Source organism: Bos grunniens, chromosome 7 (genome assembly GCF_055505025.1).
Source record: "Bos grunniens cultivar Pamir isolate PY7600 chromosome 7, Bosgru_T2T1.0, whole genome shotgun sequence".
NCBI classification, from domain to species: Eukaryota; Metazoa; Chordata; class Mammalia; order Artiodactyla; family Bovidae; genus Bos; species Bos grunniens.
Genome location: NC_141171.1, coordinates 33209361 through 33234731, shown reverse-complemented (window position 1 = coordinate 33234731; position 25371 = coordinate 33209361). Strand labels below are relative to the sequence as shown.

General features: G+C 36.6%; 1 protein-coding gene and 1 long non-coding RNA gene across 10 annotated transcripts in view; one reads left to right on the top strand and one right to left on the bottom strand.

Moving 5' to 3' along the window:
* The window catches only part of PRR16 (proline rich 16), a 1143323-nt gene that overhangs the window by 951583 nt on the left and 166369 nt on the right, over window positions 1–25371 (top strand). For all 9 annotated transcript variants that reach the window (XM_086410719.1, XM_086410721.1, XM_086410723.1 and 6 more), the window contains one exon: window positions 286–1207. In XM_086410719.1, the coding sequence (XP_086266845.1) occupies window positions 286–1041 (756 nt within the window). In that variant the 3' untranslated portion in view covers window positions 1042–1207. The remainder of the gene's footprint in view (window positions 1–285; window positions 1208–25371) is intronic.
* Window positions 583–12745, bottom strand: LOC147369018 (uncharacterized). Its single transcript, XR_015167126.1, has 3 exons — window positions 12647–12745; window positions 12198–12384; window positions 583–2123 (listed from the first exon to the last, which is right to left on the bottom strand). It is a non-coding gene; the product is annotated as an uncharacterized LOC147369018 (long non-coding RNA).

The window sequence follows — 25371 nt, the reverse complement described above, 5'->3', positions numbered from 1 at the left end:
CAGTTACATTTCTGTATTAGATTTTATCTTTGGATACAGCAGAGTCAGGAATAGAACATAATACATAAATAACATATTCTAGACATGTGAAATCGTTATGTTATCAAATAGTTTGTGCTCTTCTGGTAGATACTCTAAATTTGTTGAATGAAAACTTAAGAACAATGGAATTCACCATTCAGTATTAGTCCCTGTTCCCATATCTGATTATGAAATAGGAAGACATTTGTGGTATATTTTGCTTCGGGTCGTTATTCAACATGATTACCTTGTCCTTTTTACCAGGTGGTTGACCAGATCGATACCCTGACCTCTGACCTACAGCTGGAGGATGAGATGACTGACAGTTCCAAAACGGACACCCTGAATAGTAGCTCAAGCGGGACAACAGCCTCCAGCATAGAGAAGATCAAAGTGCAGGCCAATGCCCCCCTCATTAAGCCCCCAGCCCACCCATCTGCTATCCTCACGGTCCTGAGAAAGCCAAACCCTCCAGCGCCTCCTCCACGGTTGACACCCGTGAAGTGTGAAGACTCCCAGCGAGTGGTGCCCACTGTCAATCCGGTAAAGACCAACGGCACCCTTCTGCGAAATGGAGGCTTCCCTGGGGCACCAACCAAAATCCCCAATGGAGACATCTACTGCAAACCCAGCAGTAACTTGGACAAGGCTCCCGGGCAGCCTCTGATGCACAGACCCGAAAAAGACAGGTGCCCCCAAGCTGGGCCTCGGGAACGAGTAAGGTTTAATGAAAAAGTCCAGTACCATGGCTATTGTCCTGACTGTGACACCAGGTATCACGTAAAGAACAGGGAGGTCCACTTACACAGTGAACCCGTCCACCCACCAGGAAAGCTTCCTCCCCAAGGCCCTCCCCACCCACTTCCCCCTCATCTCCCTCCTTTTCCACTAGAAAACGGGGGGCTGGGAATAAGCCACAGTAACAGCTTCCCGCCCCTCAGACCTGCAACTGTGCCTCCTCCCATTGCACCAAAACCACAGAAGACGATCTTGAGGAAGTCTACCACTACAACAGTGTGATGTATGCCATTTAAAAGCATTTTTTTTGTTGTTTTTTTTTGTGTTTTTTTAAAATTTTTCTATATTATAAACATAAAATAATAAGTAATGAGCACTTTCTACTCAAGCAATAAAAAGCCCAAATATATTTATCCTGCATTCAGCAGAGTGACATAAAAATCACCTGGTAAGTATGCAGTACGTTGTTTATATCCTGAGTATTCATTGTTTAAAAAGTTACATGATCAGAAACCACAGAATATTGAAAAAACTGAATATATCATTTTTTTTCAGTTAACCCATTACAAACTGTAGATGTCAAAGATTTTGATTTACTATAAGAGATGGGATTAGATTCATTTTATTCATGCCTGACTCATCTATGCATTAATAACATGCCATACTCTTAACTTCAATGTCATGCTTTTTAATAAGAAATTTTAATACTGAAGGACTATTTTATTATTTTTTTCTAAAGATGTTTGTCACTAGTTTTGCATAATTAAATGCTGAGGATGATACAAGAAGGTTTATTTTCTATGCTATACAATTATGATCCTATGTCCACCTATATATGTAATGAAAGATTTGGTCTGTGGAAATATATGTCAATAAACAACGGTAAATAATGACAAAACCAAATGTTCCTCGGAATTCAAATGAAGCAGTGGTTCACTCAATGGTAATTAACATGGTAATTTACATCAAAATGGATAGCAACTCTGACAGAGTTTGGAGATCACTGTGAGTATAAGTCAGAATGTTTCAAATTAAATGTCATAATCCAGGTACTAAATAGGACTGTATACATTTTCATATGGTGTGCTTCCATTTTGGCACCTCAAGGATGATCTAGTGCATGCCAGCCCTTGAAGGTCCCCCTCACTCTCAGCATGCCTCCCGGACGCTCCATAAACCAGCTCACTGAAGCAGTGGGATGACTCACCTCCTGCATCATCAGGCTCTCTGCCTCCCCGAGGGCGTCCCTCTTTTATAGGCGAATCATACGGGAAAATACAGATGTTTCCGGAACAGGATGTTTTTAGCATTTGCCTTAAGCTGATTCCCCTCAGAGGTGAAATATGCCAGGGTTCTTTGTTATTCTATAAAAGGGAGAGAGGAAATCCTTTCCTTCTAATATCCAATAAATGTGCTTCTCTTTAATTTGTCAGCTTAGGTGATACTTACCCAATTCTTAACTACCATGATTTGGACTGATAGTGTGATTTGCCCTGGAGTGAGAAATGGGTTTACTCCCTTAGAATCATGATGAAAGGTAAGTGCCTGGGCAAAATGTGTCCATAAAGTGGCAGGAGTAGAGGGAGTCTTTAGTGGAGATTTGATTATTATGCAACTTAAAAAAGAATACTGTAATACTTTTGAATATTTGGGTTTTGATCTCAAAACTTTAATTTTTGCTGCTGCAGAGAGGTACTCTTCAATCATATTTCTTTGTTGCCTTTTTCAAGTTATATCATAATAATTTGGAATACTATTTTTGAACAACTTCCTATTTAAAGTGATAATATATTTTAAGCATAATTTCCTAAAGAAAATAAGTTTATTTTTTAAAGGAACAATGAAATAAGGAAAAAAAAATAGAGATATCATGTTGAAAATTTACTCTGCATGATTTTTGTTGTGTGTGTGTTGGACATGAAGATAATGCAAGCAGAATAAATCCAACTTTTCAGAAACTTACAGAACACAAGACCAATAATCAAAGACCAGAATGTAAAGTGTATTAACTGTATGATCCGTATGTTTAATAAATGTGTGCCAGGTAAACAAATAATTGACTTATTGAATATCAGAATTACACATATATTCTTAATGTTTTAATGTGTTCATTTAGGCTTGTTATAAGTAAACCCAGGATTTTATCACCTTTCTAGATTTAAATATTTACATCCTTTCAAATGTCCATCTGGTGTTAGGCCTTTTTATATTACAGTCATAGAAGACTTGCTCTTTTCTCTCTTCAGACCGTCTTTCTTCCACAGTCAATTACTGTGACCTAATAATTATAGTTTGAGACTTTGAACCTTGCGATGTCTGGGAACCAACCTGGACCTCAAAAATGGTCTTACTAACAGTCACATATCATCCATGGAGCAGATAACTCATTTGCACTAAAGCAAGTTGAATAAGCTGGATGATTTAAGCTTGCTGGTTAAGGATATTTGAGCCATATGCTTAGACACAGTCTCTGAAGTTCAAAGCCATCTCTCTTCCTCAAATTGTAGACAAAGCTACCTCATAAAAGATCATCTTTTTATGTTTGATTAGTGACATATGCCAAAACCACAACTCCTGTTTTTATTTAACACATTTCTAAGTTATTGGCCTGTAAAGCTGCGTTCAGCCTCAGCATTAAGAAAGTTACAGTTGCTGACCTTCTTCTCTTATTACAGTCTATCACTTAGTCAACATTAAATGGTAGATTACAGCAAGTGTTGGGCATTCTTTTTAGTTTTTTGTTCCATATGTTCCTTTTTATTTTTATTTTTTTCACTAATGTATAGAATAGAATATATTGGGCCAATAGGGGTTTTTTGCCCAATAATTTTTTAACATTCACTGGAACTTAGTCATGCCTCTAAATATATATAAACTTGTAAAACATGGAAAGTAATTAACATAGAGTGTCATAATATTTGCCTGGAAACTTGCAATTAAAGTGCCATAAGTGGCAGTGCAGTTTTTGTAATCAGCCAACTCTTGCTTTTGAAATTTAAATTCTGAAATGTAAGTTCTGCACGTCATTTATTAAATCATCGTAAAACATGGTCTATATTTTTTCTTCCTTAATATACCAAAGCAGGATTTTTTTTTCCCAAATCTTTAAGAGCATGGTCTTTTTTCACATCATGATTTTAACTCTTTTATTCTACTCCATGGAGTAGTATACCAAAAAGCTGACCTCCATATTCCTTTGGGAGATAATGTTTCTACAAAATAAAAGTGGTAGTACTGCTTATGACCACATCTCTTTATAGTGAAAGGTAGAACATATGGCTCAAAAACCTATATCCATTAATTAAATTGGAATAAGAAAAATAGGCAGAGGCTGAGGTGATGAGATGGTTAGATAGCATCACTGACTCACTAGACATGAATTTGAGCAAACTCTGGGACATGGTGAAAGACAGGGAAGCCTGGCATGCTGCAGTCCATGCACACACAGCTTAGCAACTGAACAACAAGAAAAAATTTTGTCTTGTTAGTTTAAACACAGGTGGTCCCATTTTTGTGATGAGAGGTTATTGTATCTCCACTGCTAAGTGGTGAAAAGAAAAGAAAGTTGACCAAAGTTCTCTTCCATCTCTCAGTAGTTATAGGAGTTATAAAAGGAAATAAAACTGATTTTTTTAGGCCATGCTTAAGCTAAATATAAAATACCTGCTAAAAAATACAGGGCATGGAAGAAAAGAAATTCCCCACTCTTCAGTCTGATTATATTCATACCTCCTCTTATTAGTTTAATAATAGTCTATGAAAAAAAATGTCTGCCATTAACTGAAGCGATTTAATTAACCTGAAAAATCTTGGGTTTGAATTATGCCTGCATCTAACTGCTTAAAGAATAAAGGAATAAGGCACTGTACATTATATGGCTTTCTTTAGACAAATCAGTAGTTGCTTTTAACATCACCAAAAACAGCAGCTACACAGTCTCTGAAACTCTGCAGGACGTTTTATCTGCATGTTCTAATTATAGCTCTTGGATGCTCCGTGAAGAAAAGGCTGAGTAGTTCCACATGTAATTGCTCTGGGAATGATGTAATCAAGTCTTGAATCACTGCCTTGACTGAATTTTTTCCCATGGAATATAGGCAATAATGCAATGTCTTGTATTTGTCCTGGTTCAGGTTTCTTTCCCGTTTCTCTGGTCTTTCCCCAGTTTCACATGCTGTAATGTACACTCAAATTTGTAGCAAAAGATTGCATTGTTGTGCATTTGTACCTAGTGATGTTTTCTAAGTGAGGAAATGCTTTATGAGCAATAAAATTCCATATCACATAATTAAGTAAAGTACACAGAATCTGACGTTTACTAGATACTGTTGCAAAATCACAGACATTTTTTGAGTCCATATGGAACTGTGACACTGTATTCAAATTTTTAGACTAAACCTTTCACGATTTTAGAATTGTGTAAGTTGCCTGATTCTGAAATAATGATAGGTGTGATACTGCCATTTGGGCAAGCAGCAGTGTTGAACATAAAACTGCATTGTTACTGTTTAGTCGCTAAGTCATGTCTGACTCTTTTGTGACCCCATGGATTGTAGCTGACCATACTCTATCCACAGAATTTCCCAGGCAAGAATACTGGAGTGGGTTGCCATTTCCTTCTCCAGAGGATCTTCCCGACCCAGGGATCAAGCTTGCATCTCCTGCATTGGCAGGTGGATTTTTTTACCACTGAGCCACCAGGGGAACCCATAAAACTGCATTAGCTGCATTTTAGTGGAGCATCCCTTAAGAAGGGTGTTATTTCATTGGAAGCACTTGGATTTATCATTCCGGTCCTTTTGGATAAACCTAGAGCAGAGAAGGTATTGGCATGGAAGAGCCTGGTAGGCTGCAGTCCATGGTGTCGCTAAGAGTCAGACACAACTGAGCAACTTCACTTTCACTTTTCACTTTCATGCATTGGAGAAGGAAATGGCAACCCACTCCAGTGTTCTTGCCTGGAGAATCCCAGGGATGGGAGAGCCTGGTGGGCTGCCGTCTATGGGGTCACACAGAGTCAGACACGACTAAACTGACTTAGCAGCAGCAGCAGCACAGTGGAACATAAAGAAGCTCTGCAAACAATATTCTCTTTAAAACATAGTTAGATCAACCTGGGATATAGAACTATGTGAAGACCAAGCAAAATACATAGGAAACTTTGCTTATGACTTGTGACTTCCAGACTGATCAAAGATGGGTAAACTAATATTTTTAATCTTTTCTGAAACTTTACATACATTAGCTTTTTCTAATTCTCATATGAATGTATAAAATAGAAATTATTAACCTGATTTAAAAGTGAAGAAATCCAGAACCTCAGTTTCAGTGCTTTGTCAAAACTGACCCCTTAGTAAATGACTGGCTGGCATTTTATTAATAGTACCAGCAGGACTTCCATGTTTTTTTCCCCACAATATCAGCATTTAATTGTGTTCTTTAGAGCCCTGAACTTTGCCCTTTTTTTCCTTTGTTCTGAGGAGTTATTTTGACTCTTGAAAGGGGATGTCTAATATTATTTTGACATTCCTAATATGTTTGATCTTTGCAGAATGTGAAAGGGATTTCAGGCAATTTCCCTACCATCAAAATGAATGAGCTGTTGAATAATTCAAGCTTCATTTTCTCATGTGTTATACCAGAGGCGTTACCTTTCTGGTTTTTTATCTTAAGTTCAAAGGCTGTCTGTTATTCTGGATTATTTTTCCCCTAACAAGTTCTGATTTTATAGTAGTAATACCGTTTGACACTACCTGTGTCACTTCCATTACTGGTATTTCATTTAGGAGTTTCATCTGTTTAACATTGACCCTGACAGCTAATAGATCCACTCTGTGGATCTATCTAAAGAACCAGTGCATTAGAGCTCTAATAAAAGCATTTCCATCCTTTTGTTATTAGACTATAGATAGGTTTTTTCAACTATTTGATGATGTAGTTGTCAATTATCCTAACCACCAAAGGGAATTTGGGGTCAGCTAAATAAAACATCGTGTGCCCTTGGGTAGGTTAGAGTTGATGTTGACAATACATGCTATCTAGCCCTTATCAATGGTTTGCCTTGGGTCATTCTTCTGTGTGTTTTTGTGTTATTTTTCCCTCATAATATCATTTTTCCCTCCTAAAAATGCCATGTCTTAGACACTGTATTATTATCTACATTGTACAAATGAGGAAACTGTGCCACTGCTGTTCAAGGTCATAGAGCCAGGCGGTGGTCACAGCAGGATTGTAAGGCAGGAAGTCAGCTTCCACAGCCCACATTGTTCACCCCTTCTCAGGACTGCTCAAAGCACAGCCCCTGCACTGTGCACAGGTCATCTATAAAGCTTACAGACATTTAAGTGAAACTTACTTGAAAGATGCTGGCAGATAGAAAGTAAAAACATAAGCCAAGATAGACGAGTGCATGCTGTGGTAGCAAACAACTGGTATCACAGAAGCATTGAGCTGTTTCTCGTCTACTCCAAGTTTACCCTGATTCCCTCAGATTCTCCAGGGCAGGTGTACCTCAGGTGGCCATTCAGTGATCCAGGCTGGGTTGAATGTGTCTCCAGCACCTGGCCATGCGTCCTCTTCCAAAATCACCACGACAGAAGAAGAGGAGACTGCAGAATCTTAGCTGTTCCTTTTCCTCAGTCCTTGTTTGTGTCATTGGCCAAAACTAGTCATGTAGCCCTTTCTGTCATCCCCATATCCTCAAGAAAGGAAAGAATATCCACATGTGGGTGAGTACCAGTCATTTCAACCATGGTTTCCAAAGGAGTAATTTTTTGGCATGTGTATAATGTGAATATGTTACAGACTTCCTTTTCTTTCCCTTTCATATTACTTGACATTTGTTTAATCTCACCGTAAGTTACAGTGCCATGTCAGTTTAAACAAAGAAGGAGAGAAAAGATGTGACTCTAACAGCCTTGCTAAAAATTTAGTGGAGGAAATTGACAGCATTTATGAAGATGACAGGTAGATTTTATCTCAACCTTAGCAGACCATTCTAATGATCAGTCCTGGGTGTTCCTTGGAAGGAATGATGCTAAAGCTGAAACTCCAGTACTTTGGCCACCTCATGCGAACAGTTGACTCATTGGAAAAGACTCTGATGCTGGGAGGGATTGGGGGCAGGAGAAGAAGGGGACGACAGAGGATGAGATGGCTGGATGGCATCGCTGACTCGATGGACGTGAATCTGAGTGAACTCCGGGAGTTGGTGATGGACAGGGAGGCCTGGCGTGCTGTGATTCACGGGGTCACAAAGAGTCGGACACGACTGAGCGACTCAACTGACTGACTAGCTACCATAGTTGAATTCTGAGATTATTCACCAACATATATGTTTTATTTAAATATTTGAGGAGTGCAATTTTTGAATGAAGAATTTTTCAGTATATTAGGATACTATATGAATAGCTATCCTCATAACGATAGATCAACCTTTGACAACTTATTTACCCCAACTAGTAAAAAAAAATATGACTTTCTACTACAGAAATTTGTCATAGATAATGTAACTTATGTCATGTTTATAATGTTAATTTATAGGATAAAAATGTAAATTTGAAACCAGAAGATCTAGATTTGAGGTTCAGTTTTCCCATTTCCCATGTGTTCTTGGTCAAATTGCTTAACTAGGTCTGAAGCTGGCTTTCAAATGAAATTAACTGTGTTATTTTCTACCTAATAGGCAACCCAGTCTAGTATTCTTGCCTGGAGAATTCCATGGACAGAGGAGCCTGGTGGGCTATAGTCCATAGGGTCACGCAGAGGCGGACATGACTGAGCCACTAAACACAGCACAGAGTTCTTGAGTCACTATCCACTTGCCTGTGTGTACTCTGGGCTCACCCAGTCCTCCTTTACAAAGTAAGAGGCAAGAAGATTAAGATCAGCAGAAGGATGCTGCAATTTCTCAAACCCCAAGTGAATGTCTGTGGCATCAGAACCGTAAGCTTCCATTCTTCTCAGACAGCAGTGCTGAAAGGTAAAAATGGATGAAGCAACACGGGTAGGCAGTTTTAGGATTCAAGAAGTCTGTACCCTGGAGCACAATTGAGCAGACAAAAATCACCAGACCATTCCACCTTATTCTTCGCATACATCAGAAACACGTCCCAGACTCTTCCTCTAGGTTGGTGCTAAGTAAATTATGTATGGCAGCATAGCTAATTACTGTTTACTTTATGTCTTGGTTTAAATTCCATTATAGTATTTGCATAGGATGAAAGCTCTGCTGACAGAGTGAGTTACATACAAAGTTCCATCATTCTTCTGCTTTGCTTGCTCAAATTCCCACTATTTTCCAGCTCATGTCTCTTTCCTGATGTGCATTTCCTCTGCCTTATTTTGTTTATACCTTCATGAGGTACTTGTTCCCCAAATTGCCTGATACCACACGTATTATTTCTACCAGAGTAATACTGATAGACTAACCATCCTCTACTAGCACCCAATTTCCTAAACTTTTTTCTATGTGTGTGTATGCTCAGTCGTGTCCAACTCTCTGTGACCCCATGTACTACAGTCCTCCAGGCTCCTCTCCAGGCAAGAACACTGGAGTGGGTTGCCCTTTCCTACTCCAGGGGATCTTCCCAACACAGGGATTGAATCTTTTTCTTCCTCACTGGCAGACAGATTCCTTAATGGTGAGCCACCTGGGAAGTCCTTGTATTTCTCCTCTAAAGGATACCTTACAACATGTTGTTATAAGGCCCTAATGATTTAATGAATGTGAAAGTATTTTGCTAATAGTAAAACCTCAGTTTATACTTCTTACCAAATTACCATGTTCTGTATTAATCATGGATTGAGTTGTCTTTGCCTAGTTTGATGCTAATGATATTTTATTCATCTCATTTATAAATAATCATTTTACATAGTTTTTAAGTTACTATTTTCAAGTAAGCCTAATAATTTTCTTAGAACCCTCTTAGTTCAAATGTAGAACTCTCATTCTTGACTTATTAGATTTTGTGAATTAGAAAATGAACATGCTAGAAATTCAAGGTGACTACAATTGAGTCCAGTTTATTAAACTGTTTTGACAAGTATAGCTTAATTTTAATTATTTATGATAATATTTAATAGTACACGAGTAAATTCATTTATAATATAATTTATCAAATTAATTAAAGTCTAATACCACTGGGCCTTTATAACTCCTAAAAATGTTTGGTCAAATAAGAGATTAAATCATCAAGCTTTTGTTTAAAAAAAGGAATGTCTGTGTTTGTGGTTAAAAACATTGTCAGTGATATTAGTAAAATTTGACTAAGTATTAACTCTTATTTTGCTTTAAACAGAGTGTGATATACTTGACTACACTGAAATGGTGTGGTACCTCCCCAAAAGACTAAGAACCAAAAATTATTTGATCACAGTGATTTATGACTTAAGTATAAGTAAATATTGCTAATAGCAGTCCAAAATTATCATCCAAAACAATTATTTTCCAACAATTCAAGCCACTCTTAAGGACAAAAGTGGAATATTTGGATTTCTCTCACCTTTGTTTTCCAAAACTTTATAGTTATGTCAAATAATGACTACATTCTGCCTAACATTTTAAATATAGTACTGATATTCTTTTTTTAGTAGATTTATTTTTTTTCTGAGTGGCTTTATTATCAGTATTACAGAAAATTAGTATTAAATTTAGTATTAAAATACTAAAATAGCTCTTCTATGAAAGTTGCTCAGTTGTGTCTGACTCTTTGCAACCCCATGGGCTGTAGCCCACCAGGCTCCTCTGTCCATGGGATTCTCCAGGCAAGAATACTGGAGTGGGTAGCCATTCTCTTCTCCAGGGCATCTTCCTGACCAGGGATTGAACTCGGGGCTCCTGCACTGCATGCAGTTTCTTTACCATCTGAGCCACCAAGGAAGCCTAGCTCTTCTTTATGATTTTCCAGTAGATCTTCTAATTATTAAAGCTCCAATTTTCAGCTGGATTTAAGCTGAATTTGGATACTCCTTCTCCTTTGCTCCTTTTCTTTTACCCAAGTGATTTGAATTTTTTGCCAGTTTGTGTGTGTGGTTGTGGGTGGGTGTGTGGTAATGCCATACTCAATCACACTCTCCTCATGGAGGCTTTTACCCCCTACGTTTTGACGTTACATTGCCTCCTGTTTGTCACTCATACTCTTACCTCAGCTGCCAGACTATTCTGCAGATCAGTATCAGTTGAGTCACTCAGTCATGCCCAACTTTTTGCAACCCCATGAACCTCAGCACACCAGGCCTCCCTGTCCATCACCAACTCCCGGAGTTTACCCAAACTCATGTCCATTGAGTCGGTGATGCCATCCAACCATCTCATCCTCTGTCGTCCATTTCTCCTCCTGCCCCCAATCCCTCCCAGCATCACAGTTTTTCCAATGAGTCAACTCTTCGCATGAGGTGGCCAAAGTATTGGAGTTTCAGCTTCAACATCAGTTCTTGCAATGAATATTCAGAACTGATTTCCTTTAGGATGGACTGGTTGGATCTCCTTGTAGTCCAAGGGACTCACAAGACTCTTCTCCAACACCACAGTTCAAAAGCAATTCTGCAAATACCAACAGAGAAATTTTCTTTTCACTATTTCATCTCAATCCAGAAAATTTCAAGACTCAGGATAATCTGCTGTTTAAAATTCTTAAGTATGGGCTTGGCAGTTCAGTTCTAGCAAAAACCTTTCAGAGACTTCTAATCTAGGGAGCTAATTAGAGAGTAAAAGCTTTTCCAAGGCACCTAATCTAAGGGAGCTCGACACTAGTAAGACTGCTCCCGCCAAGTAGTCAAAATGGCCAACCTCCTGGCAGGCCTTGCTGCTGCTGCTGCTAAGTCGCTTCGGTTGTGTCCGACTCTGTGTGATCCCATAGACGGCAGCCCACCAGGCTGCCCTGTCCCTGGGATTCTCCAGGCAAGAACACTGGAGTGGGTTGCCATTTCCTCCTCCAATGCATGAAAGTGAAAAGTGAAAGTGAAGTTGCTCAGTTGTGTCCAACTTGTAGCGACCCCATGGACTGCAGCCCACCAGGCTCCTCTGTCCATGGGATTTTCCAGGCAAGAGTGGACGGGTGCCATTGCCTTCTCCCCTAGCAGGCCTTACTCAGTTCCTATTACTATACCTTCTCCTGAGCCCAGGCTGAAATAATTTTTCCTCTCTGTTTCAAGAGAGGAGCTTTTGTAAATCTTGCTCACTCGATTTCCACTATTTATCTCAATCTTTTCATTACAAATAAAATATTAAAAACCCACAGTAGTAAAATGGGTACAACACAGGTAAAAATTCAAAAGTATAAAACATAAAAATGCCTTTGGGAAAAGTACCCAACTATTAATTAAACAAATATGAATTTCAATACATATTATCTCTTAAATTAATATTGTGGAAAGGCAATTATTTATTATCTACTTTCACTAAAAAAAAAAAGGATATTAGAGTAAAAGAAACTTACCATGATTAAATCCAGTCTCTTCACTTAATAGGCTATAAAACAGACCTCTTAGTAGGACAAGTAAACTCATTCGAATTCATGTAGAGAACTGGAAGTTTCCTCGCCTGATATGAAATGTATTCTTGGGTACTTAAGCAGTTCCCAGTAGAAGACAGATTGCTGCATATTGATGCATGAGAAATGGGATCTTGGCAGAGAAGAAATAAGCAAGAAAATGTGAGCTAGTAATGTGAGGTTTATCACATATGCAGAAAGTGCTAGACAAAAAGAAGGAAGGGAAGTAAAAAGAAAATTGAAAAAAGGTAAGCAATTAAAATCTCATATCTAAAAAGTGAGCCGAATACAATGGAATAAAATGAAGGCTATACACTTAATACGTGAAGGTTGAGTTGTATTTTTTACTGCTTAAACTTAGTTTATGTAGAGTGTGGCTATTTTATTTGACATACCTTTTTGAATTTGAAGATACACTCTACTTTGACAGCAATGTGGAAGAAAGACGTTTTCCTTCCCAGGAATGTAGATGGCTGATATGAGAAATTTGTGACTCAGGTGTGTTGTATAAAGAGGGCTTTGTGAAAGTCAGGTGTGTCTTGTAAATGTTCTCATGAGGAGGCTTTTAGTTAGGTTTATACTGTCTTTCACTGCATGCATTCAGGATCCATCTTACCTAAGCTCTACCAGATCGCTGCGCTGGTATAGTCGGGGACATCTCAGTACTCTCAGGCAGCAAGGACTACACTGCCAGACTCAAAGAAAAAGAGGTAAATACTATTTGCAACTGGAATGTTATAGATAGCATTCTCCTTGAAAGTGAAAGTGAAAGTGAAGTCACTCTTTGCGACCGCATGGACACCAGGCTCCTCCATCCATGGGATTTTCTAGGCAAGAGTACTGGAGTGGGTTGCCTTTTCCTTCTCCTCAAGCCACCCTAAACCTGGCTCCACTTACTGGAGTAAATATACAAGTTGTATAAATTTTCTTCTCACTGAGGAAATTCTAATTCAGCACTTAACGTAAAATTTATTTTCTAAGCCTAGAAAACTGAACCCCCATGTTTTCTGTTAGAGCACTTATTCTGTGAACTGAATCCAGAATGTTCTGTTGTGCTTGATAAAATCATTCTGATAAAGATGAGCAGTCCTCTCAATATATTTTTGACAGAACTCATGGAGTGAACAGTCTGCTGTGAAGTGTTTTATTGATTACCGTTTCCTATAGCTTTTGCCATGGCTCTTATTTAATGTATTGTGCCTTGCAATGCTTGGGGAGATTGGAATGAAATTTGAAAAGACTATTTTTGTATCTTTGGTTCAGTGTGTGTGAGAGCTTTCTTGCTGATGGTTAAGATGTGTGACATTTACTTAGCTTAGGTTATAAAGGTTAGACCTCATAAATTTCCTAATCCATGAAATGAGGGAAGCTATACTGGATTTCTTATAACCTAAGGACTGATATAAACAGCAGCTGATACACACTAGTCCTTTAAACAACAGAGGAGTGGAATTGGAACTGGTAGTATATATTACCTTTAGGTATCTTAACTTGTTTTCTATATTGAGTTAAATACTAACAATGCATCTGGGCTTATATAAGCAAACAGAACTGTGGAAGTTTTGTTTTGTTTTGTTTTTTAAGTGTGAGAATTCAAACACAGAAGCTAATACAAGAACACAGTTTCTTACACTCCTTTCTGAACTTCCTAGGAAAATAGCTTCTTTAAAAAAGAAAAAGAAAAAATGGGGAGAGGAAACAAACACCAGTGAAGGTGGTAGAGAGGATAAAAGATGCCTAAATATAGCTTCTGAGCAGACAGTGCTGTGGAAAGCAGGATTTTCACAAGTGTGGGAGACTGACTCCATTGGCTTGAGATTCTTTTTAATCTCCTTTGCTGATCTGGGGATGTTATTACAAATCAGAATAAATGCAGGGTTTTTATAAAAAAGGAGTGCTAATTGTACCAAAGAAAAAACTAATGTTTTCCAGATGGAGAGATGAAGAAATCCCAGAATATATGTTCTAAAATTTCTTAAAGCTGTATGGTGTAGAAAGTAGAGCATCACTGTGCTAAGGGATATTTCAGATGTCCTCTGAGTCTGTTCCTTTGCCTTTGTGCTATACCAGTGTGGATCTCAGTGCTGGCCAGATATCAGCATCACCTGGGAAGATGTACAACATGTTCTATCCTGAACCAGTTCAATCAGAATCGCTCATAGTCAATATTAGCTCAATATTAGACTATTTTTAAATTACTCAAGTGATTCTACGATATCAGCATTTTAAGAACCACTAAATAATAATATACAGAGAATGATACATCCAATATTATCCTAATTGCAGCAGCATGAAATCAATATGGAATCTATTTATATTTTCCTTTTCCCATATAAGCAAGAGAAGAATGTACTTAGAAATCTATATTTTAAAGGGCTTATGTGGAGCACTAAAATCTTGTTTTGGTTAATGCAGCATTAAAAAGATAATCCCTGAGCTAGAGATGTACTTAAGGTCAATAGAAAGCGGGGAATGTATATATTATGTTGCCACTCAAAGTTTCTGTGATTTACTGCATCATTGTTTTAAAAAGTGAAAAGTAAAACTTGATATTAAATTGTGAGAGAAACCAAAAGTAGACGTGCAGACATTTTAAGAATATTGCTTAAGTATCTGTAATATACAAGGAATCAGTAATTCTAAGTTAAATATGAATATAGAGTATTATCCTAATTTTATGACAATAATTCACTATCATTTGTTATTCATATTTTCTGATGGTGTATTTAAGCTAAAGTATAAAATATAATATCCTGACATTGCTAGAAATCTTACAGTCTTCATGGCCTCCCTGAAATTCTTCTTTCTACAAGTCATGTTAATTATAACAAGCTCAAATATATTGTGGTATTTTCCACATGTGCTTTAAACAAGCTTTAAGTGTCTGTATATGTCTTTCATTTTTATGCAAAGGAAGTAGAAGTCAATTTTCAAATTTTAGTAAAATAATATTCTGTATAACTACTTCAAGATTAATTTTCTGTTAATTATGTTTATTTTTCATGATCAGCTTATCTCCTTCACTAAATTTAACAAACTTTAAATTTTCTTATTCCTTTGTTTTTATGCTCTTTGGCTAAAGAAATAAAAGTTATTGTTGGCATTCAGAGCATAAGCTTACAATAAGGACATATAATCATTAAAAATATTCAAATTATATATTAACTATTAATCTTAATAGTTATAAATAATTTGCAGTGCTCTCTACTGATCTGGTTGTAATTACTCTTAGAAATAAATACTGCCAGTTTATAAGTTGAACTGGAGCCTGTCATAAGATGATATGGATTGAAAAAAGTTGTAAAGCATTTCAAAAAAATTATCAAATATTTCAACAGAGATCTTGGTATGTCACTGATTACTTATTCCATAACAGGAAACTCACCTTTGAAAAAGCACTTTTATTTAAAAATTCCTATATTTTGTATCATTCCCCTTTAAGAGTCATGTAGCAATGTTCAGAGAAATGGAATCTAATTAAAATGGATGTAAAAATGGCGCCAAATAGTCTTCAGGATGATCTTACTAGAGAATAAAAAGCCATTTTCGTACTCATGAAAATCAAACTGATAGTGAGTGATTTGTGCTTTATTTTTCACTCAGAGAGCCTCTTGGAAAGGGGGATTTCTTTGAGTTAACTCAGATCACATTCAGACTCAGTCTTTGAGATTTTACATTTACTATTACTGTCCATGCCATCCCCATGCTTCTTGATGAGACGGCTCTCTGATATTCCTGTGCCATGATTGTATCCGTTTCTAAAGAGAAAACTTGCAGTTTGGCTTAGGGAACAAAGTATTTGCCCTCTCTGCTTGGAATTTGGTGTGAGTGGCACTGCATTTGGGCTGGAGACCTTCTGGATCCTCTGGCCAAGAGGCAGCTGTCAAAAAGCCCATCACTGTAACAGGCGCTAATGTGCAGACCAGCTCAGCAGATGCCAGGAATATAACTTGCTGTTTGATTCCTTGAATCTGTTCTTACATAAAAAACAAAAGTTGTTTAACAACCGTATCATACCCATATACCTGATCTTTGCATGGAAAAAAGACATTTGGGATTTTCAGGGATCTCTGTTCTGAGAAGAATTGTGTGCTTGGAAAGAGAGGGAGATAGAGAAAAACGTAATATTTACTGAACAACCATTATTAGTTATTTGGGTATTTTATTTCTGTAATATTTTATTTCATAAGAGAGAGACAGATGGATGGAATTCAATCATCTATGGCAAAACATCAATAAATCTGGTTGGTTCTTAAATTGTTTTCTATAACCCTATGTACAACCCTTTTTTTAATTAAAAATAAAACAGTGATTCAAAGTAATTTAAAAATTATGCAACAGAGGATGAGATGGTTGGATAGCATTCCCAACTCAATAGACAAAAGAGTTTAAGCAAACTCTAGGCAATAGGGAAGGACAGGGAAGCCTGGAGCCCTGTCTACAGTTGAGTTAAGCTGAGCAGAATGTGAAAACTGTCTTGATCTCCTTTAGGAGAGATGGTTATTCCCTTGTTACTGAGACCCGGAGACTTGGAAGGGTAAAGTTTACTTACCCAAGGTTTCCCAGCTATTAAGTTACAGAGTAGTGTTTGTGTGTGTGTGTTCAGTGGTGTACAACTTTTTGCAATCCCATGGACTGTAGCCTGCCAAACTCCTCTGTCCATGGGATTTCCTAGGCAAGACTATAGGAATGGGTTGCCATTTCCTCCTCCAGGGGATCTTACCGACCCAGGGATCAAACCCGCGTCTCCTGTGGCTCCTGCATTGGCAGGCAGGTTTTCTACTTGAGACAGAGTTGTGACTTCACTATAATTCTGATCTGTTTCAAGACCTATGAACCTTTCAGTATACTGCGACCTTGTAAAACTCCCAGGCAAGAGGACAGCACTGGCTGCCTGAGAAGTTTCAAAGAGTGAGTCCTTATTTTCCTAAAACTCTCCAGCAACTTTAAGGAAAGGATTATCCTAGCAAAGTTGTATTCACTTGAAACTATTGTATGCCACATGTTCTATAGTTTTAAACAATCTGAATATTTTATTGACTTAAAAGCAGATGCAGCTTTAGGGCAAGAGCCATTTAATCTGCTTGCCTGCTATGTTCCTTATTTCTAATAAAGGCTCCTTACAGGCTGCAAATGATTCTCTTAGGATATTTGTGAAACAGCTGCAGGAAATTTCCATTTTGCCATCAAATGAAAATCGTTTGTTTGTAGTACTTATGAGTTACTGTACCATTTTTGATAAGGGAAAGAAGAAAAGGAAACTTAAAGGAAATAACTTCAGTTATTAATAAATGGAGGTTTTTTCTCTCTGATTAAAATCTTGAGAGAAACAAAGTATGAAAAGTTGTCAGGGACAATTCTGTTGCATATCAGAATTAGATATAATTGTGGCATCACCGGGCATAGATTCTTATCATAGGCTATAAACCAATGGCCCAGGGAGACTGAAGTTACCTGTTGGTTACTGATCAGTTTTTAGCTTCTAAGAATAGGAGGAACTGTGTTTCTCTTCACAGAATCAGCATCTATGAAAATGTTTAATATTTTTCACTTTAATGATTTTAGTCTTGATTTTTAAAAAAAATTATCAAATGACAACCATCTATTTTGGGGGCATTTCTGATGGCAGTAAAGACACCTCTTATCCTTAGCAAAATCTCTTCTTGAATTTAGTAACTATCAGGATTAATCGTTCACCTTTCCCAGTGAGGCATTTACTGTAAGAAATGTGGTCAGTGTTGACAATGTTGTCCATTCCTTGCTTTTAATCTTAGGATGTTTGAAAGACAAAAGACTTTTTTTTTTTTTTTTAGATAGTGAGTATATCAAAAGCTATAAAATTCCAACCAGTGTTCTAATCATGTCTATCATTTATTTCAAGTTTTCAACAGAATGGTTAAAAACACCCATCTTTTCTTCTGTCAGAAGGGTCATTTTCTTTTACAACAGTACTTATGAGCTCCTGGTTAGATTTTAATTGTCAGGAAATGATTTCCTTAGGATACTTGAAATGAAATGTTCTTAAAACTTCCTTACTTGACTATGCCAGTATTCTAATAAACCTCAGATAGGAAAAGCTAAAAATGCCGTTATTATTACTAAGGAAATAAAATGGATAAGGTAAAGGAGACACTCATGATTTTATGAGGTACAAGGAGCCATTTTCAAGTACTGTGAACACTAGGAGATGTTATTATCGGTTGTATTAAACATATCTATTTCAGAAGGAGACGAGAATTAAACTAAGTGTACATGCATAGCTTCAGATTTTTAAGAGTTTGGGAAAATAGAAAACAGAATTAAAGAAGGTACATGGACATTATCAAACACATTCAGTTTAAGTTAGCATTTAGTTATAATAGTATTTTCAGGCCATTTTTGACTAGTCATCTGCAAAGAATGCCAACACTTGCAGTGAGATTTTTTCCAGGGGAGAATTTTTGTAATTATCTGTTCAAAGTATTAATTACCAGCCTTTAGCATTCCCTTCAAAAACTCTTTATAATTACATCTAATCTTGTGTGTGATAATCTCTACTTGTAGAAATTTATACTGAAAATAAACAATTTTTATTAATCCACAAAATTCAAATAAAACCATGTGATCTTAGTTTGATATCTCAAAAACAGGACAATGGCCTGATTTAAACAGCACTGGCTTTAGTGATGGTTTATTTTCAGATTCACAATGATTTGTTACAAGTTGATATACTTAACGATTTTAAATTTATAAAATGTTTGTTCCTCTAGAAACAAATAACAATTAAGTAATATCCCAGCTGTCTTGAAACAAGGATACTCTTCCTCTTGTGATAGTGGAATTTTTCCAACCTTTATTTTGGAAGGAAGATTTACAATTTGTATTTCCTTGTACAGCTTTATTCTTTCAGGCATTTGCCCCAAATAGACTCTAGAATTTCAGAATTTTCAGGAAGAATAAAGTTTATTAAAAAAAAAAAAAAAAAGCAGACTACAACGATGAATTGTAGAGGAGATGGCACACTGGACTATCTCTTAAATGGACACATACCTCAATTTAATCCTTACTACCCTGCTGCTGCTGCTAAGTCACTTCAGTCGTGTCCGACTCTGTGTGACCCCCTAGACGGCAGCCCACCAGGCTCTCCCATCCCTGGGATTCTCCAGGCAAGAACACTGGAGGGGGTTCTCCGCCTTACTAGCCTATATACCTCCAAATTCCAAGCAGTTGTGATCTATCCTGAAGAAGTTGGGGCTAGAGGAAGTCCTAAAGGTGAGAATTTCTGCTAGCCCTCAGTTGTTAAGCAAGACTCAGAATTACTGTGACTCTAGAAGGCACAGACAGAAACGTTTTAGAATTCAGAGATTATTTGGGCCAAATTCTCAATTAAACATGCAGAACTGAACCTAGAACCCTTGGCTTCTTAAGTATGTTTTTCTTCAATATTCTTCATTTGTCTTCAATTTTTTTTCAATAAGTATGTTTTATTTCATTATTAGAAAGTAAGGCATAAATGAGATTTGATGTGACATGTGTTGGAGGGTCAATATCAGGGCAAGTATGGAAGTGATTCAACTGTAGTCACTGAAGCCTCAACACAAAGTGAAGGCAATTTCCTTCTCTTATTTCTAAGCTTGTCAATGGGTAACTAGATAGGGAGTCACCGACTCAGTTGTAATCAGAGTACAGGCTGATAATGTAAAAGAAGTTGGGTGTTTGTCTATGAGAAAGACAATAAGGAGTGGTGAGCAGGGCCCTTGAATACTCTCACAGACCAAAGACACCCTTACCATCAGAGATCTTTCCTACATGACATTACACACATTAAAATATTCCCACATCCTACATTAGATAGAATTTTCCATTAAAGTTTGGATATTTAGAATTTCTTTTAGAAATTATTTGGCAGCCATTAACCATTTTGGTTGACAGTTGACTATAATGGTTTCATAATCATATAAACTACATAATCAGAACTACATATGAATTCTTGCCAAAGGAGAAAATTGTTTTCAAATGTAGTAAATTTTACCTATATACTAAGTTAATATAACTGAATTTACCATAGTGGTACATTTTATAAGTATATAATTAAATTCATTGACTTTGTTTTGCAAAGGGTCCTTTTTTTAGAATTTATAATTTTGGAGAAATTAAGGGAGTCTCAAAATTATTGTCAGTTACTGAGAATCACATAGGCCCTCATTACTCTGCCCATATATCCAGTGGGGAAAAAAATTACTTATTATGTGGGCATGTGACCAGCAGCAAAGCATATGAACTTCCTAAATGCATTTACATTAGAATATTTTAAAATACTCAGCCAGGTAGGCTGCCCTACCATATGCATAGTAGCTCATGAAAGGAGTAGGTATGCTCTTCTCATTATGACTACAGGTGTATTCCTAGCATGTATTACTATAGTTTTGTTTTCTATTGGTGTTGTAACATATTACCCCAAATAGTAGCTTAAAACCACCCAAATGTATTATCATTCTAGAGGTCAGAAGTCTGCAGTCATTTTCACTGGACTAAAATAAGTCGGCAGGGATATGTTTCGTTCTGGAGACTCTAGAGGATTCTCCAGACTTCTTCAGCTTGTAGAGTTAGCCTCCATTCCTTGGCTCATGGCCCTTTTCCATCTTGAAAGCCAGGAATGGCCTGCTGAGTTTTTCTTACTTGGTATTATTTTGATACTGGCTCTTCTATCTCTCTTTTGCATGTTTCATGAGCTCTTTTGATTATATTGGGCCCATGTGGATAATAATGATTTCCCATATTGAGGTCAGTTGATCAGCAACTTTTACTTCATTTGCAATCTTTATTTCCCTTTTCCATGTAACCTAACATATTCACTGATTCTTAGATTAGGACATAGACATCTTTGGGGAGCCATTTTCTGCATGTCACAACTGCAATTATTGTACTCATTTACTTGTTTTCCTTTCCACTGGAATATAAAAGCATTGATAGGATATAAATGGCAGTTCAGAATGTTAAAAAAGAATCTTTAAATGTTTTAACTTGAAACTTATATGATTAAGCCATCAATATTACAGATTAAAAATCTGAGTTGAAAAGGCAGTAAGTTACTTGTTCAGGTTCCCTCAGCTCCATAGTGGGTTAGAACCTAGCACTTCTTGTTAGTAATTTTCTCTCTGTCATAAAACTGTCTATTTGTAATGCATCCCCTTTTTCAAATGCAGTATAATTTTGAAATTAATAGTTGGTTGAATTCATAGAATGTAGGTCCAATGAAAGTTGTAGAATTTCAATATATACAACTACACTTAATAAGTATGACTATAGTTAGAATGATATAAAAGCTTTTGAATATACCTTGACTTCAATAAGTAATCTTTTTCTAAGCTGTTCTCCTATATCAAAGCCTAGGTTATATCAAAAACTGCTCTTCAGCCAAAATTTTAATACATTTCCTAGATTCATGAACCGTACTAGTGCCCAAGGGTTTGGTTTACATTACTGGTATATTATGATTCAAAAACTATTTTAAAAAAAACCAATTCTCTGGCTTATTGTCTTATTTTGTTCAGGTAATCAATTTCTTCTTTGTGTTATATATGTCTGTTAAAATAGATAGCAATATTAAGTTCATGAAAAGGAGTGTCCATGGAAGTAAATAGCAGGAGTTATTATTATAGTCAATGATTAATGTCAAGGAACTTGTTAGAATTTTTATTAAAATCAAATATAGAAGTACTGAATGTAAAATACGTAATTGGAAATAATTGAGTTTTCTGAAAAAATGTTATGATAAGAATTGCCTTTTGCCAGAAGTGATTTGGGATATGGAGTATAGAAGTTAAATTGATTTCCTAAGTCTGATCTGTAAGCAGCAACCTTGTTAAATTTTGAATTCTACATTTTCTGCCTTTAAAAATAAATTATAGGACTTTATTATGACTGTCACAAGGCACTGTGGAAGCTGTTTTGATTTTAGTATTTCATGTTTATATCCTTTGAAAGTCAATGAAAAATAAACACCCACACACATATATTTATGACAAAAATTGAGTAATAAGCAAGCTGTAAATAATATGTCCTAGATGCATTCAGAAGCTAAAATTAAGTGAAAATACTCTTACTTATGGTAATATTTCATATACTATTTAATATGATTTCCATTTAGGAGTATTGTATAGTAACCAACACTTAGTCACCTTGAGGTTCAGTTTCATTTCTGAGCCAATACAATCTCATTTTGTGTTATGCTCTTCTTACCATGTTAAGAATCAAAACAGAGCAAAAACAGATGAAAGCAGTGGTGGTATGTATGAAAAGCAAAATAAACTGCTTGTTGTTTTTCCTTTTATTATTATTCTGTGGCTATTCCAGAAAATGCACTGTTTTTGAGGTTGGCACCAATACTTCTTATCTGCCTATCACAGATTTTAAACACAAAAAGAAAAACTGGGAGAGCCTGGTAAGAAAACATCTCCAGAAATATTCCAACATGGAGAAATATTGATCACAAATGGGATGTCTTCTCAGTCATCATCTTCTCCCATTACATTCATTCAACAAACTTTCATCAGGCTCCTTCTTTGTTCAGCTCCTTTCCAAATCCTTCCCCCTCCTTGACTTTGTGGCCAGCAGAGATCTGTCTTCCCACTTCTATGACTGGTCCTCTCAGAAAGCATCACCAACTTCCCCCTGTCCTTTGACTCTAAATGAATTCCACCATTTTTCTCTTTAACTCTCATTACATTTTTGTATATTTCCATTACAATCACCAGTCACCTACTGAGCATTAGCATTTCCCCACAGTATTTATGTTTTGTTCTTCTTCCTTTCCTAACTGTATCATCAATTACCACCCCTTGAAGACAAAACTGCATGTGTTCTGCCTGTATCACTGGTGCTGGCTTAATTCCTGGGATGAATGTAAGGCTTAATACCTAGTTGTGGATGGAAATGTAGAATGAGTGAGTGAGTGAATGAATTGGGATTCCTGAGAATTTTATCTGCACCAGGTAATGTGCTGAGAACTGAGCGTGAGGGAGATGAACATGGTTCATTTCATCACTGAACTTACAGCTTAACAATACTTTCTATAATTGCTTCACCCTTCCTCGACAATTATTTTGAACTTGAAGTATTGTAGTTTGGTGAAGAACATCTGACTAAAGTTTTTCATCACTAATAATTTCAAACATCTTTTCTGTTGTACAGTCATTAGGTCAAAGATACGAACACTTTAAGCTGTAACTCTTTCTTGTCTCCTTCACTTTTTGGGAAATGAGTTATAACTATTGGATTATGCTTGTTTATATTTTTAGCCAGAGGGAAATTTTTTTAAGATTTCCTAGAACTTCCTTTATTTTTTGGAAAAAAAAAATTTAAAGGGAATATTGTAGTTGTGTATAGTTTACTTCTGGTTTAATCTTTCTTTCTGAGTTTTTCTATAGGTATCTTTGATCATTTATTCTTGAAAACTTCTGAGGGAGTCCATGGGTAACCTGACAAAAATAATGATTTGATTAATAAACTCAAGGGGGATAGATCTGCATAGAAAGCACAAAGCTGCTTCTTACACCTGTGTAGTTTCAGTCTTCTACTCAGTCACGGGCTGCGAACAAGATTGCAATGATGTGTGGCACATATGCAGTCTCTTTCTTCTTGCCTAGAAAGATGATGGCATTTGACTTGAAAAGGGGCTGGTATGAGCAATGTTTGATGTTTTCTTGGTATAATATCCTCCCGCATCTGAAGTTATCCATGACTCCGGGCTTCTCATTTGAAAAATGAACCATACTATTTAGAGTCAAGAGAGTATTCATTAAAGCTGAATATCAGGAAGGAAAATTTGTAACAACTTATAATATTTTATCATTTAATACACAAATCAAGATGGAAATTTATGTGGGATTTGCTTTTTACATTTAATCTGTAACTTACACTCAGTACTACAAATTTGAAGTGATAGAAATTGAATATGTTGCTTATTTCCTTCCATAGTCTAGAATTCTTAATAAGACAAGAGATAAATGCCTTGTGGATTCAACTCATCATCTTTGCAATACATTACACTTGATAGAACTTTGATTATTGGAAGTTCATATTGCTGGTGATATTTCAGAATAAAAAGATAAGATTTTTGCTAAATTCTTCTAGTCTGATGTTCACATTCTAATTGAAACTATAGTCTGTTATTCATTTAACATATTTTAGGGCCTAGTAAAGTGAAAAAATTGACATTTACATAGGCATTCAGTTCAGTTCAGCTCAGTCGTGTCCAACTGTTTGTGACCCCATGGACTGCAGCACGCCAGGCCTCCCTGTCCTTCACCAACTCCCGGAGTTTACTCAAACCCATGCCCACTGAATCGGTGATGCCATCCAACCATCTCATCTCCTGTCGTCCTCTTCTCCCACCTTCAATCTTTCCCAGCATCAGGGTCTTTTCCAGTGAGTCAGTTCTTCGCATCAGGTGGCCAAAGTATTGGAGTTTCAGCTTCAACATCAGTCCTTCCAATGAACACTCAGGACTAATCTCCTTTAGGATAGACTGGTTGGATCTCCTTGCAGTCCAAGGGACTATTAAGAGTCTTCTCCAACAACACAGTTCAAAAGCATCAATTCTTCGGTGCTCAGCTTTCTTTATAGTCCAACTCTCACATTCATACATGACTACTAGAAAAAACATGGCCTTATTTTTTTTTTTCCCAGTCTGATGTTTACATTCTAATTGAAACTATAGTCTATTATTCATTTAACATATTTTAGGGCCTAGTAAAGTGAAAAAAGTGACATTTATGTAGGAGACATTAACACAAATGACAAAAAACTCCAGTCTATCAAGTTTAATTAAAAAATCATTTATCTTTCATACCAAGAAGATATATGACTCCAGGGGTGGTGATTCAGGAGCTAAATGATATAAACAAGAAATAAGTTGTTTGTTTTCTGTTCTTGGTATCTCTGGCAAACTCCCTTCATGGTTGCTAAATTATTTCTGCAGCTGCAGACCTGACGTGAGGAATAATAAGTCTCCAAAGAAGGGGAGTAGTCAACTCATTCTTGATTTGTTTAATTTTAAAGGCTTAAAATAATCTTTTCCAGAAGCTACTTAAAATGCTGCCCCTCACTTCTGATTGAGCAGCATTGTGTCTAACAACTA